Genomic DNA, 17349 nt, shown 5'->3' with positions numbered 1-17349 from the left:
CTCCACAGTTGAAGATGGCTTGTTCTGATAAATGAGACACATTTTCACCACAGAGACACAGTAACATTGGTGGCAGCTGACGTCCTAATGTTATGGCAAGCCAAAAAATAGTTGGCGAAAGAATATCAGTCGTATAATAATATTCACTACATTTTTACTTGAATTTTATTCTTAGAACTACCCAGTAAGTGCCATTCTGTTTCAGTAACCCCAAAAAATGCTTCAAAGGGCTATAATCCACCACATGCATTGACTTCAGCAATATCTTTCAAGGGGAATAATCCACCACATGTATTGACTTCAGCAATATCTTTCAAGGGGAATAATCCACCACATGTATTGACTTCAACAATCTCTTCAAAGGGCAATATTCCACCACATGTATTGAATTTAGCAATTTCGTCTAAGGGCAATAATCCACCACATGTATTGAAATGAGAAATCTCTTCAAAGGGAAATAATCCACCACATGTATTAACTTGAGCAATCTCGTTAAAGGGCAATAATCCACCGCATGTATTGAATTTTTGCCCTTTGAAGACATTGCTCAAGTTAATACATGTGGTGGATTTTTGCCCTATGAAGACATTTCTCAAGTCGATACATGTGGTGGATTATTCCCCTTTGAAGAGATTGCTTATGTCAATACATGTGGTGTTTTTTTATCTTGAAAGATAAAACTTGAGACAATACATGTGGTGGATTATTCTCCTTCGAAGAGACTCCTCAAGTACATAAGTGTTTTGGATTATTCCCCTTTGAAGGGCTAGCTCAAGTACATACATGATTTGGATTATTCCCCTTTGAAGGGCTAGCTCAAGTACATAAATGTTTTGGATTATTTCCCTTTGAAGGGCTAGCTCAAGTACATAAATGTTTTGGATTATTCCCCTTTGAAGGGCTAGCTCAATTACATAAATGTTTTGGATTATTTCCCTTTGAAGGGCTAGCTCAAGTACATAAATGTTTTGGATTATTCCCCTTTGAAGGTCTAGCTCAAGTACATAAATGTTTTGGATTATTCCCCTTTGAAGGGCTAGCTCAAGTACATAAATGTTTTGGATTATTTCCCTTTGAAGGGCTAGCTCAAGTACATACATGTTTTGGATTATTCCCCTTTGAAGGGCTAGCTCAAGTACATAAATGTTTTGGATTATTTCCCTTTGAAGGGCTAGCTCAAGTACATAAATGTTTTGGATTATTTCCCTTTGAAGGGCTAGCTCAAGTACATAAATGTTTTGGATTATTTCCCTTTGAAGGGCTAGCTCAAGTTCATAAATGTTTTGGATTATTTCCCTTTGAAGGGCTAGCTCAAGTACATACATGTTTTGGATTATTCCCCTTTGATGGGATTGCTCTAGACTTTAAAGGTGGTTTATTATTAGATTGGGAGTGCCTTTTTGAGTTCTAATTCAGTGAAGAACACATTCATAGAAAAGCCTTTATTTCAAAAGCAATAAAATTAGTACAAAAGGTATAAAATCAATGAGGAACAGAAAATTAACATGAGTAATGGCACTGGCTAGTGGCTCCCAAATTTGTAACAGAATCCACGCATCAATGAAGCACGGAACATATCCAGAAAAACAAATCAAAATGACATACAAGGAAAAATCAAATGGTTAAACATGAAACAAATTTATTAATGTTAAAATGGTCAAACATACCTTATACTATCAGATAGTAGCGAAATATTACAATGGAATAAAAAGTGAGAATGATGCATGTTATGTTTATAGATAGTAGCACATTCTTACACTGCTTGGACGCATTTATTGATTTTTTTTTACAACTGTTCCTTAATTAATCTGATTTGAATGGATCTGTTCTCTGGAAATCTTCCAATACACTACACCAAAAGTATTACACTGAATGCAGGAAACACCATATAATTTATGTTCTTTTATAAATTAAAACCAGCAGTATTGAAATTTTCTTTAAAGCTGCACTCTCACAGACAGACGGTTTTTACAACTTTTTTATTTTTTGTCTTGGAAAGAGCAAATGTTTGCGTAAATATCTGCAAACCAATGATAAAACATCAGATCGCAGCTTTTCACATTTCTGTTTGAAAATTAATGTGTTATGGCTTAAACCATGACTAAGGGTTTAAGAAAAATGCATAAAACATCAATTTTTGTACTTAAATACAAAAATCGGCAATCTAATTTTTTGTAAGCAGTCTAATATAACTGGTTTTCATGCATATTCACAAAAATTGGCTCATTCCAAGACAAAAAATAAAAAAGTTGTCAAAACGTTCGATCTGTGACAGTGCAGCTATAAGATCATTTTCTTAGGCCAAATTGATTGTATGTTTTAGCGTCATCGGATGGGTAGTTTTTGAGCCTTCAGAATAAAAAAAAATATTTTTGAGCTTTTTAATTTGAATAAATATTTATTTTTCTATCTGTAAATGATTACATTCAGATGTTTTCTTTATGGTTCTTTCTCCAAAAAATAGTCTGCTTCATTAAAAATAGGCATTTCTAAATACATATGTTGCAAATATTTCCTGCCAGGTGGGTAAGTTTTGAGATTGGCATGCTAACAATTTGAGTGAATTAGCAAGTTACTTAAATTATAGGACACACACTTCATTAGCTGAGCTTATTACTAAGAAACTGAATGTAATGAACTCAAAAGTATTAAATGTTTATGATGATAAAACAATGAAACTGTTTGAAATCCACATTTTAAAATATTTTACACATACCAAAGCAAGCTTACATATTAACACTGATGAATATGTCATAAAACGATACCTGTATGATTGTCAAGTATAAGAGAAAAGTAACAAAAATATTGTTTTAACAAAACAATTATATTTGAGACTGAAAATTCCAAATAAACACTTGAACATGAAATATATATGTCCTTATGGAAATGTAATTTCCATATTTGTGAATATGTCTCCGTCAAATAAAGCAATACCGACCTATACCACACTTTCAACATTAATGGCACAATGTCATTGGTCAAGGACTGATCATACGGCGACCCCCATTATAAATTTGCCATATTGGGTCACTTAATTATATGGTACCAAAATGGGAGTCTATTTTCTGATCAAGCTGAAAAAATGAAACATATCCCTTAAATTGATCAGTCTTAACAGGTTGTCGATGAGATATCTATATTACCAAGTTAGAAAAAGACCTGATATGGGATATAAGGGGGCTCAGGGAACCAAATTCGGCTTCGAACCTCGCTTTCACCTGACATGAATTCCTGCACCCCAGAAATCCCATATCGAGTCACCTACTGACCCTGTAACTTATAATACATCTTATGCACATGTTCATGTATTTTGTCCCTCATTGCTGAAAGCCACATACCACTTTAGGTAATAATAAACATAGCTCAGGCCATATTAAATAAATAGCTTGTTCGGTGTTTCTACCCACATTGTGGGTTGGTAGTGAAGGGATTGTTGTTGTTTTTAATACTTCCTAACCCCCTAATTCCATTATTAAAAAATAAATAAAAAATATTACCTCCAGAGATGCTAAAATAATAATTGGGTTACGGGTATTTTTGTAAATCAGTTGGGAAATGTCAAACAATCTATGTATTATTTGTGGCTAAAAAAAAATCTTTTTTTTTTTAAGTAATAGAGTACTTATAACTCCATTGCATAGTTACACATTATTTTAAGTTACGTTGATAAACCTACCGTTGCAATAAAATACAATTTGCTGTTGAAAAGAAAAGAATCTCTTTTTCACAATACAATGTAATACAGCCAAACACTTTCACCTCGTATTATCACAGACAATCCATCCGTAGACACTTGGAAAAAAGCTACACCGCATTAAAATATCGCCCTCCTCGGTACGCATTTCATGCAAAATTTCTTCACATGCCCTCGCAAGTATTTTCTTCATGTCTGACTTAGGTATGCAGTCTCCAAGGCGGCTGTATGAGTACAGTCCTCGAAATTAGGCTTGGTACGAACAAGCCCAAATTGGAACATAATAACTTGGTATCATTCATTTCAACACATCCTGCTTTAAAAAAATCCAGAACATTAGCAAACCCAATAACCATTTTACCAGTAAAGGGCTTGCGGACATATGTGTTTTTATCACCACAATGAACTGAATACTGCAAACAAACTTGACAAATGAAAGACCCATAATTCTCCATCATGGCACAGTTTATCTTCAGATCATCATATAACGGACCACTGAGTGTCAGTCCATGTAACGTGGGTGTCGTCGATAGGGAATGCGGAGTTTGGCATTGACGGTTGGGAGGGTGTTCCTCTGGTAAAACTTGAGGAGGCTATTGACGCGCATGTCATGGTGGCCCGCCTCCGCTAGGTAATATTTACCACTCTGCAGTGGAAAACAAGTTTGTTAAAAATATGTATGATTTGGTGGAAAACAAGTTTGTTAAAAATATGTATGACTTGGTGGAAAACAAGTATGGTAAAAAAATGTATGACTTGGTGGAAAACAAGTTTGTTAAAAATATGTATGACTTGGTGGAAAACAAGTATGGTAAAAAATATGTATGACTTGGTGGAAAACAAGTTTGTTAAAAATATGTAACAAACATTTTGACATTTTTTCGCTGCGGACATATATATTAAGCGTTTTTACCAATTTTTTTGCCTGCGTCCTATCCATGCTAGCGTCCTATGCATAGTTTAATACGGTATGATTTGTTGGAAAACAATAATGGTAAAATTATGTTTGATTTAGCAACTAAACAAAACAGGTGCAGGGCAAGGGGGTGCAAACTCTCATCCGTTTTTTAAGTCAATATTAAAGGGGCATTATATGAACAAAATTTAAAGACAAATCACATGACTTAGTTGTCACAAGAAGTTTGGACATTCTAATGGATAAGCCACATTTTTCCATAAAAAATACTCCATAAAAACATAGGAATGAGTGTTTTAGCCTTAGAGATTAAATTTACCTGTTGTTTTATTCTATACTTTTTACACTGGTTTTCGGCAAATACCACCAATACCTGTAATAAAAATTTAATGGATGCAATGTAGCTCGAAGATTGACAAAATAAGAACTAATTGGATCAATTTTAATACCAGTATATGAGATGGTAATCCAATTAATGATCGATTCTAGCATTCCTTTAATATGTAACAGTGTGCCTTAAATGTAGCTTACCATAACACAAACTTGTGCCTTGTAGAATACTATTACACTACAGTGTACATTGAAGCTTAATTAAAAGCGTGCCTTGTAGCATACTTTAAAACTACAATATACCTTGAAGCATACTTAAACACTTCAGTGTACATTGAAGCGTTAAACACTGTAGGGTGCATTGAAGCATACTTAAACACTTCAGCGTACATTGAAGCGTACTTAAACACTTCAGTGTACATTGAAGCATACTTAAACACTTCAGTGTACATTGAAGCGTACTTAAACACTTCAGTGTTCATTGAAGTATACTTAAACACATCAGCTTGCCTTTTCGCATACACTTCAGTGTGCCTAATGTTACATGGTTACTTAAGCACCACAGAGTTCCTTGAAGCATACATTAACACTACAGGGTATTTTGTAGCATACTTTAAAACAAAAGCGTGCATTGAAGCAAATGTTAAAACTACAGTTCGCCTTGTAGCATACACTTAAGGCTTCAGTGTGCCTTGTAGCATACTTTTTAAACTACAGTGCGGCTTGTAGCGTACACCAAACGCTTCAGTAGGCCATATTTTGTAGCATACTTTAAAACAAAAGCGTGCATTGAAGCAAATGTTAAAACTACAGTTCGCCTTGTAGCATACTCTTAAGACATCAGTGTGCCTTGTAGCATACTCTTAAGGTTTCAGTGTGCCTTGTAGCATACTTTCAAATTACAAGGGGCTTTATAGCATATTTAATACCAAAGTGTGCCTTGTAGCGTATGTTTAAACTAAAGTGTGCCTACATGTTCATCTTGTCTCTCTGAGGGCCGCACTAGGTACACCCCCTCCTCCCCCAGATCCTGGATTATCCTGAAACACACAAAATAAAACTAGCATGCAGGTGTATTGTTAATTGTCTTTTGAGTGAACATGTTACATTTTGACCAAATTTATATTTAAAATTGTCTTCAAGAGTGAAATACCCTGATATAGATTCCAGTTTCTAAAAAAAAAAGATAGAAAAAAGAAAGTTCTGCCTATCGACCTACCCTATTAATTTTTGGTGGTGTTAATGAACAAAGAACTTTTTTGTGCCTTATTCTCAATGTACTGTACTCACTCAGATGCCCTCTGTTTGTCGGCCGAGGGGAAGTAGCAGCTGTCCCAATCATCCTCACCGTCTGAAGACTCCTGATCATCCTGAAGAAAACCACACTGTGGATAGTTATATCTCAAAGGGCTCAAAAAACTGGTAATTATGAATAATGCATAATAGATAGATGAAATAAAGATAAATCTAAATGATAAAGAATGGACAGAGTGAGCATAGCCAATGGACACTTCTTAATCATAAAGGTTTTACTTCAGGTCATCTAACTGACTTAAAATACAACCTCATTGTATGACACATTGGCAACCAAAAATCTAACAGAGGGAATGTTAATTCCATCAACAAATATATTAGCCAGGGTGACAGTTCTTTGTATGAAAATATTTTTCATGAGTTGAAGGACACTGAGGTTTGAGTTTGTGCACACTTACATCTGCCAATGCTGACTGAAATATCAAGCTAACTAACAAAATAATGATTATTTCATGTTAGGCTGCGCTTAAAGAGAGTTGGTAAATTATGTGTCTTCAATTTTTTTGAAAGTTTTTTAAAAAAAGTTTTGAGTGCATGTAGAAATGGTGATAAAAAAATAAAACTATGATGAAATTTTAATGAGTTAATTATTTCCACACTTAGAATCTACAATCTCCTGGAACGTCTCCCATATAACAACACTCAACTTCCTTCTTCGATACGCAGAAAAGGGAAATGGTACTTTTATAATAAACAAATGATACAATTCTCATAAATTGACCTATGAAATGAGTATGTGGATGGCCACAGGGTCCCTATTATGGGGCTTATTAAAGGGGTCACCAAGGCCTCAAAAGCCTCAATTTATAGTATGAAAGAAAAGTAGTTCCACCAACTCACATCTCCTGTTGATCCTCCATTGCTTGTTGTGATGTTCTGTGGGTTTGTCTTCTCATAAGAACCCCTGTAATATATGAAAGCATTTAAATATCTCTCCAATTGCTTTAGACCCGCACTGTACCCACTAGCGGATTTAGAGGGGGGCGCTTCCGGCACGCGCCCCCTCTAAAATCGTCAAAGTTTACTTTTTATGTCATTTTAGGAGATAAAAAATAATAAAATACGCCTATAATGCATCATTTCCAACTACAAAATGTTATTTTTTCTTGATTGCTTAACCCCCAATCCATATGCAAACAGTTTATGCCATACACTTTCAGTTCAGAGGGAGAGGTGCATGTCAAAAGGTTGCGCCCCTAAGTTACGCCCCCTCTAACGTTGATTCCTGGATCCACCCCTGGTACCTGTATTCATATACAGTCCAAACCTGTTGGCTAGATATCCCAGGGAGTGACCAAAATTCTTTGAGTCTCGCGAATATCGAGCAAACCGGTAATGCTTACAAAGAGTTAATCAAAATCGGTTCATTGCCTACCGAAAGTTAGTTTTTTAATTACTATCTGACTTATCAAAGGATATAACTGCTTCATTATATCTGAAATATTTTTTCTAGCACACCGGATAGGCATTTCTGGTGAATCAAGCCGTGCTGGAAAACTCCATCTGGCATCCCCACATGCCAGATGAGTCACGCGCTGTGACGTAATACTTTTCATTTCTTTTATTTTACACTCTTTGTAACCATAATTATGAGATTTCAATAGATGAGTTCCATAAACATTAACCTTACAAAAATATACCTTCAAAACAAAACAAAATAACGCTTAAAAGACGTGATACTGAAGGAACTTCTTGACGTATGCAGTGAATAAAAACTAGTGCTCGTCATGACGTCAGTAAACATCAACACACACACTTTTTGGTGAAAATACAAAAATGTGCTTTTCTATGTATTCTTTCACAAAAAAATGTAATTTAAGGTGTGCTAGAAAAAAATATCAATCATGTTTTTCCGTTCCGGATAAAAAAATCCGACCCTCGGGCACGCTGCATGGCCGGTAAGTCAACAAGCCTTGTTACCTGGCAGGTGCCCTCGGGTCGGATTTTTCTATCCGGAACGGAAACACATGACAGATATTATTAATAAAGTGTCTTATTTAAACAGGGCACTGGGCCAGTATTCATAAATGAACATCTTCAGTCAATTTTTATCTTAAGTTGATTTCCTAAGATGTTTGTAATCAGATATTTAAGAAATATTACACACCACTGAGGGTCATATGACATTATAAGGACCGGCCAGTCAGCCACCAAAGGTGTATATAGACCGAGGCGTTAGCCACCAAAGGTCCATTCACCTTCGGGAGGCTGACTGACCAGTCCTTATAAAGCCATATAGCCCGAAGTGGTGTGTTATATTTCTTATATTATACCGAACACTTTTCATGACAAGATAATATTTTAAAAGCGATTTAAACGTGTTTTTTTAACAAACTTGATAATGTTTACTTGCGACAAATTTTCGCCATTGTGAAAATAGCAAGCCGCACTAACCAATCGTATGACGTCAGCGGTCCATATTAAATTTTTGGCGAGGTCCAGACCGGCTAAAAATATAATATGGACCGCTGACGTCATAAAACTGGATTTTCATCAAAATACAGTGATATACGGACCGATCGAGATTATATATATAAAGAAGGGACAAATTTATGTGAGGTATAATATAAAGAATTGTTACAGTGTCTTTAACATAAAAGAATGTCCATTTCATTATATTAATGAAAATAAAGTAATTTAGATAGTATTAAGATATCATATGACAAGTGTTATACTTAACTTTGGAAAATGACTTAAGTTAGGAAATGACATAAGATATTTTATGAATAACATTCCTTGTCTATTTATAAGCATAGGGAAGAAATAGTTCAAGTCAAAATAATTCTTTCATTTAAAAGCTGTTGATTTAATTAATTCTCTAAAAACAAATTTACGGCTAGTTTCTGTATTTTCCTATTGAGCTGGTCTCTTGGCCTGTAAACACTAATCTCAGAAAAGCTCAATATCAATTTTGTTTTGAAAATGCTTTAGAGCTGCTGAAAAAACATTACATGGCAGATTTTGGTATTTAAGTTAAAAAATTGATGTTTTATGCATTTTTCTTAAAGCGTTAGTAACCGTTTTAGCCGTTTTAGTTGGAACAGAACTATAAAAATCTGCGATCTGATTTTTTGTCAGCACTCTTATATCACTGGTTCCATGCAATTTTGCAAAATATGGTTCATTCCAAGACAAAAAAAAAAGTTGTCAAAACATTCAATCTGTGAAAGTGCAGCTTTAAAAGAAACTCCACACACTTTGACCAGCCCAATTGCGTTCATACCCCGATAATGACATCAAGCCCGCAATTCATACCTTAAATGACTTCATTCTTTCTATTGGTCAGTTATTAATAACAAGTAATCCGATTAGCTACATCGTTCTTAGATCCAAATAAGACCAATATGGAATAGCAGGCCTGAACCCAGTTTTGTGAATTTGTTGTAATTAATGAGTAAAAAATAAGGAAATTAAAAACTTAAGTAAAAATAATTATTATAGGGAATCTTACCTTCGGTTTTTGCGCTTTATTGTTGGTGGCTGAAATTAAAAAAATGGAAACTGTTCAAATTGCAAAAACAACAATATGATTTAAGAAGCAAATTAAAGTACAAATTCATACTTAGAATATATTATTTTCGATAATTGAAGTGTTTTAAAGCTGCACTCTCACAGATTGAGCGTTTTGACAACTTTTTGTCTTGGAACGAGCCATTTTTTTGCGAAAATGCATGAAAATCAGTTATATTTGACTGGTGACAAAAATTGTATCACAGATTTTTATATTTAAGTTAAAGAATTAATGTTTTATCTATTTTTCTTAAACCGTTAATAACGGTTTAAGCCATGAAACAGTAATTTTCAAACGGAAATATGAAAATCTACGATCAGATCTTTTGTCAGCAATCTTTTTTCATTGGTTTGCAGATATTTACTCAAAAATTACTCTTTTCACGACAAAAAATAAACAAGTTGTAAAAACGTTATATCTGTGAGAGTGCAGCTTTAATACAATGTTTATTATTCAGGGGTTCCACCAGTAGATTATTTTCGGGCTCGCAAAATAGCAGAGGATCTGTTTGTATATGAGGATGCATGCCAAAAGAAACAAAGTCATTTATATTCATTGTAAACTACTTCCTGCTGTTTTTGATGCAAATGTCCTGGTAAAAAAACAACAACAAACTGTATAATGATCTGAAGTTAAAAGCTCTTTATCTTGCACTTTAAAACCCCTGATTATTTGTATACACAAGCAGATCCAAGATTGGGTTTGGGACTAAGTGAACCCAATGTCAGTTTTATGTGATAAAAGTGAGCAAGTTTTTGTGTAAATATCTGCAAACCATTGATATAAGATTGCTGACAAAAAAACAGATCATAGATTTTAATATTTAAATTCGAAAATTTACAAACGGTTTAAGAAAAATGCATAAAACATCAATTTTGAGCCCAAATATAAAAATCTGCGATCTAATTTTTTGTCAGTAGTCTTATTTAACTCCAGGTTTCAATGGATTTTAACAAAAATTGGCTCGTTCCAAGACAAAAAAAATTAAAAAATTGTCAAACATTCTATCTGTGAGAGTGCAGCTTTAATATAAACATGACTCAATGATATTTTGTTCTTTCTCAGAAAACACTCAAGAATCCCCTCCTGGTTTTAAGGAATAATCACATTTTATTTTCCCTAAGTGTAAGCTGTATGAACGAAGGAGGTCACGCGAGTATGTATGCCATGTATCATGCCCTTTAAAGTGATACTTGTATTTAAAATCCATACATACACATATATAACATAAATTTTGAGTTATAAACCTTTAACTACTAACTAGATAACCCACTAAACAACCAATGATATAATCCATTAAACAACCAATGATATAACCCATTGAACAACCAATGATATAACCCATCAAACAATCAATGATATAACCCAATTAACAACCAATGATATGACCCATTTAACAACCAATGATATAACCCATTAAACAACCAATGATATAACCCATTAAACAACCAATGATATAACCTATTAAACAACCAATGATATGACCCATTTAACAACCAATGATATAACCCATTAAACAACCAATGATATGACCCATTTAACAATCAATGATATAACCTATTAAACAACCAATGATATAACCCATTTAACAACCAATGATATAACCTATTAAACAACCAATGATATAACCCATTAAACAACCAATGATATAACCCATTAAACAACCAATGATATAACCCATTAAACAACCAATGATATAACCCATTTAACAACCAATGATATAACCTATTAAACAACCAATGATATAACCTATTAAACAACCAATGATATAACCCATTAAACAACCAATGATATAACCCATTAAACAACCAATGATATAACCAATTAAACAACCAATGATATAACCTATTAAACAACCAATGATATAACCCATTAAACAACCAATGATATAACCTATTAAACAACCAATGATATAACCCATTAAACAACCAATGATATAACCTATTAAACAACCAATGATATAACCCATTAAACAACCAATGATATAACCCATTAAACAACCAATGATATAACCCATTAAACAACCAATGATATAACCTATTAAACAACCAATGATATAACTCATTAAACAACCAATGATATAACCCATTAAACAACCAATGATATAACCTATTAAACAACCAATGATATAACCCATTAAACAACCAATGATATAATCCATTAAACAACCAATGATATAACCCATTAAACAACCAATGATATAACCCATTAAACAACCAATGATATAACCTATTAAACAACCAATGATATAACCCATTAAACAACCAATGATATAACCCATTAAACAACCAATGATATAACCCATTTAACAACCAATGATATAACCTATTAAACAACCAATGATATAACCCATTTAACAACCAATTATATAACCTATTAAACAACCAATGATATAACCTATTAAACAACCAATGATATAACCCATTAAACAACCAATGATATAACCCATTAAACAATCAATGATATAACCTATTAAACAACCAATGATATAACCCATTAAACAACCAATGATATAACCCATTAAACAACCAATGATATAATCCATTAAACAACCAATGATATAACCCATTAAACAACCAATGATATAACCCATTAAACAACCAATGATAAAACCCATTAAACAACCAATGATATAACCTATTAAACAACCAATGATATAACCCATTAAACAACCAATGATATAACCCATTAAACAACCAATGATATAACCTATTAAACAACCAATGATATAACCTATTAAACAACCAATGATATAACCCATTTAACAACCAATGATATAACCTATTAAACAACCAATGATATAACCCATTTAACAACCAGTGATATAACCTATTAAACAACCAATGATATAACCCATTAAACAACCAGTGATATAACCTATTAAACAACCAATGATATAACCCATTAAACAACCAATGATATAACCTATTAAACAACCAATGATATAACCTATTAAACAACCAATGATATAACCTATTAAACAACCAATGATATAACCTATTAAACAACCAATGATATAACCCATTAAACAACCAATGATATAACCCATTAAACAACCAATGATATAACCCATTAAACAACCAATGATATAACCCATTAAACAACCAATGATATAACCTATTAAACAACCAATGATATAACCCATTAAACAACCAATGATATAACCCATTAAACAACCAATGATATAACCCATTAAACAACCAATGATATAACCCATTAAACAACCAATGATATAACCTATTAAACAACCAATGATATAACCTATTAAACAACCAATGATATAACCTATTAAACAACCAATGATATAACCTATTAAACAACCAATGATATAACCCATTAAACAACCAATGATATAACCCATTTAACAACCAATGATATAACCCATCAAACAACCAATGATATAACCCATTAAACAACCAATGATATAACCTATTAAACAACCAATGATATAACCCATTAAACAACCAATGATATAACCTATCAAACAACCAATGATATAACCCATTTAACAACCAATGATATAACTTATTAAACAACCAATGCTATAACCCATTAAACAACCAATGATATAACCCATTTAACAACCAATGATATAACCAATGATATAACCCATTAAACAACCAATGATATAACCTATTAAACAACCAATGATATAACCTATTAAACAACCAATGATATAACCCATTAAACAACCAATGATATAACCCATTAAACAACCAATGATATAACCCATTAAACAACCAATGATATAACCCATTAAACAACCAATGATATAACCCATTAAACAACCAATGATATAACCCATTAAACAACCAATGATATAACCCATTAAACAACCAATGACATAACCTATTAAACAACCAATGATATAACCCATTAAACAACCAATGATATAACCTATTAAACAACCAATGATATAATCCATTAAACAACCAATGATATAACCTATTAAACAACCAATGATATAACCCATTTAACAACCAATGATATAACCTATTAAACAACCAATGATATAACCTATTAAACAACCAATGATATAACCCATTTAACAACCAATGATATAACCTATTAAACAACCAATGATATAACCTATTAAACAACCAATTATATAACCTATTAAACAACCAATTATATAACCTATTAAACAACCAATTATATAACCTATTAAACAACCAATTATATAACCTATTAAACAACCAATTATATAACCTATTAAACAACCAATTATATAACCTATTAAACAACCAATGATATAACCAGAACAGAACAGAACAGAATATTAAGCATAACAAGCTTATTGTCATAATAACACTTATACAAACAAACAAAAACATACATATTATATGGCATGCAACAATTTTAGCACATATTATAAAATAAATTTATTTGTTTTGTTTTTTTGTTTCTCGGATATAAATGGTGAGAATGAATTTATAATATATCATATATTTTTAATTAAATATTACATACAATCAGACATTATTTAAGATTGATCGAACAGTAATCACATATTGGTTATGTATATAACCACATTAAACAACCAATGATAAAACCAATTAAACAACCAATGATATAACTATACTTACAGTGAGGGGAACTTTTTGTAACATGTTTGTGAGGTGAGACACCTTTCCTCCGGTTCCTGGCAAGAAAACAATAATTGATGGTATAAGCACTGATATATGACTTGTTAAGGTCAAGTTTACTTTACATCACACTAAGTCATATGAAGCTTTTACATATTTCGTAAAAACCCTTTTATGGCTTTAATAATTGCCCTATTTCCATAAGCTCGTGTTGCGTTTTCCCTTCATCCATGTGATTTTGACCTTGGACAATATATAAGAAGCTCTATAGAGCTTTACACAATGTCAAATCTTGAGACCACCTTTGAAATGTGTGCAATGAAATTATGTTACATCAGTTATGGGATTTATGACTTCTAAAATATAACTGGGCCCTCATATTCATTAATGTTTTGAGTATGAGAAAAATTATCTTTAAATATGTGTAATTTATTGTATTCACTGGTTGTTTAGAACATTGTTTAAGTTTAAAAAGTGATTAAGATGTCGTTGTTAACTTGTCAATGTGAACTATTTGATGCTGAGCTAATATATTTAAATAAAACAAATAGGGATGAACAGTTGTCGCTAATCTGGTTGAAAACACTGCAGGTCACAATTGTATCCATTGTTTCAGAGCAGTAAATATTTGAAAGTTAACAACGACATTGTTAACAATGATGATAACTTTCACAAAGTTCTGAGCAATCGGCCCAATTGTATTTGCAACATGTACATGCATGGCAAGTTTTCCAATATTTTTCTTCAAATAAATATTGTGTCTAGAACTATAATTACAGATTCAGATGTAATTTACCATAAATGTCAAGGTTAAAATATTACCCTGTTTTTTATGTGAGTTCTGTGAAAACAGGCAGAAGATTCTTAAAGATAAACAAGCATGTTATGAACTTGTCAAATCACTTCTACCAGTACAGAGTGCAACATACTGTATTAACTTCAAGTACTAAAGCACTTGTAATACGATACATTACTTCCTAGTTGAGTGTGAAAATGAAATCTAATTTCAAGGATATACTCAGCTAGCATCAAATGTGAAAAATATCTTGCTTTGCAATAACTAAGCAATTATTGACAATAAAACCATTCTATTTTTGACTGAAAACATGACAAAGTCACTGTCAAAGACGTTTGAAATATTTGCAATGCTTTTCAATTTAACTGTAAATTAATATGGCTGTTTTATAGAACAGGTCCTTACAGCTATGACAATCTAGGAGCAAGTGCGTAGCTAGAGCCGATTTGATGTGCAGGCACATATTTTGAAAGCGTATATGGTAAACATTGCGTTCTGGCGTTTGTCTAGATGGAAAATAAGCTTTAAAATAGAAAAAAATGAAGACATTTGCGTACGGGTAGTTATGCATGAGTAGGAGATTTCTGAATTAAATTTGTCCGGGCGCAGAATAAAATTTGATTCTTATCTTTATCCTTATATATGCCTCAGTGAGTCGGTCTATTGGTCAGTTATTTGTCCAATCAAAACACTCAGATTCAACTCTTAAACTTAAGTAAGAATTAAGTTGATTAATGAATATAGCCCTAGGTTATTCAACAGAGTAATATGTTATGAATAGACTATGTTCAGAGGATAGAAAGAAGCCAGACCATAAATTTGAAAGCTACCAATTCAGAGTCATATTGTTATGACCCTACTGCAGTGCCCTAGCCAGTAAATGTCTTTTTAATGGGCTTATAAACAAAGCGTGGGGCTGATCATACTGTAAGTTGTATGAACAGAGCATATCATTCGGAAATATATGTATTGTGATGCATTATATTCAATCTAATTTACAACCTACAGATACGTCAAAGTCCATTTCTGTGTTAACATGCCAATGTCATTGATTAGGTCAAGCTTTTGACAATACCTAAATATTTTCTATAAAAAAATCTAAAATTGTGAAAAAGTAACTTACTGAAATCTGGCCTAGGTGGGGGGTCATCCCGTGGTAAAGCGGGGGGGTTCCGATGAGGGGGAACATGAGGAGGGAACAGATCCGTGGTTCGAGGTGGTTTGTGGGGAGGTGGGCCTGACGGTAAGGCAGGAGGTTCTCCCATCGCGAGGGGTGTGCGGGGCATACTGGGAGTCTTGAGGGTGAGGAATGGGTCGTTGTCATGGGGAAGAGGCACCGGTGGCCGGTCGACAAAGATTGCGGGATCTGGCATCTGCAGATCTTCGTCATCAGAGTCTGAAACAACAGAGACAGGCTAGAAATATTGTTTATGCATTCATCTTCATAGAATTAAATTTTAACAAAAATAAAACATTGGTCTGATTATTCAGAACTTTGTTAAAGTTAACAACATGATTATCAACATCGTCATTAACTTTTAAACGTGAACTATTTGATGTTGTGCTTACAAAATCAATGCACATTTAACCATTTCTTGTTATCCAGTTTTCTATAGTCATTGGTCCATGTCAATGATATTCACCGGATTGCTGATACAGTAGAAATTGAAATATGTGTCCTTTATTGATTCTATAAAATGTCAGCTTGCATCACAATCTAACTACAGCAAATTTGATGATGATTGGACGAAGTCATTGATCAGAAAAGACCAATTTTAGATAATTTCTATAGTTAAAGGGTGATAACTCTCAAGCGAATTAGACAAAATTGTCCCAGATATTACACCCTTACACATACTGACCAAATTCCGTGAAAATTGCATAAATGCTTCTAAAGTTATTGATCTGACAACATACTGAGCCCCACTCTCCAGTACACTGCAGGTGAAACTTTAATATGTCATGTTCTATATTAACAGGCGTATAATAAATTATTATGAACTCATGCATTCATTAAGAAGCGCCAGTGTTGAAATTCTTTTATTAAAATTCACAGGCTTTTGTTTGATCTTTTTTAAACTTCCCAGATGTAAAGCATAGCAAACAAAAGACATAATGCATGATCACCTGAATTTCTACGCTCATCTCTTTTGACATAGTGCATGTTTGAGAAAATTGATAGTCACAAGACTCCAGCCCTAA

General features: G+C 33.0%; 1 protein-coding gene across 2 annotated transcripts in view; it reads right to left on the bottom strand.

Annotated features, from left to right (window-relative positions):
* Positions 1-1427: 1427 nt before the first annotated feature.
* The window catches only part of LOC128211380 (SH3 domain-binding protein 2-like), a 47440-nt gene continuing 31518 nt past the window's right edge, over positions 1428-17349 (bottom strand). For both annotated transcript variants that reach the window (XM_052916110.1, XM_052916109.1), the window contains exons 7-14: positions 16271-16543; positions 14352-14407; positions 9706-9734; positions 7095-7158; positions 6231-6310; positions 5914-5980; positions 4930-4983; positions 1428-4340 (exon numbers count right to left, since the gene is read on the bottom strand). In XM_052916110.1, coding sequence (XP_052772070.1) covers positions 4197-4340; positions 4930-4983; positions 5914-5980; positions 6231-6310; positions 7095-7158; positions 9706-9734; positions 14352-14407; positions 16271-16543 — 767 coding nt within the window. In that variant the 3' untranslated portion in view covers positions 1428-4196. The remainder of the gene's footprint in view (positions 4341-4929; positions 4984-5913; positions 5981-6230; positions 6311-7094; positions 7159-9705; positions 9735-14351; positions 14408-16270; positions 16544-17349) is intronic.

This window comes from Mya arenaria, chromosome 12 (genome assembly GCF_026914265.1).
Source record: "Mya arenaria isolate MELC-2E11 chromosome 12, ASM2691426v1".
In the NCBI taxonomy this organism is placed as follows: domain Eukaryota; kingdom Metazoa; phylum Mollusca; class Bivalvia; order Myida; family Myidae; genus Mya; species Mya arenaria.
This window is presented reverse-complemented; position numbering and strand designations above follow the sequence as displayed.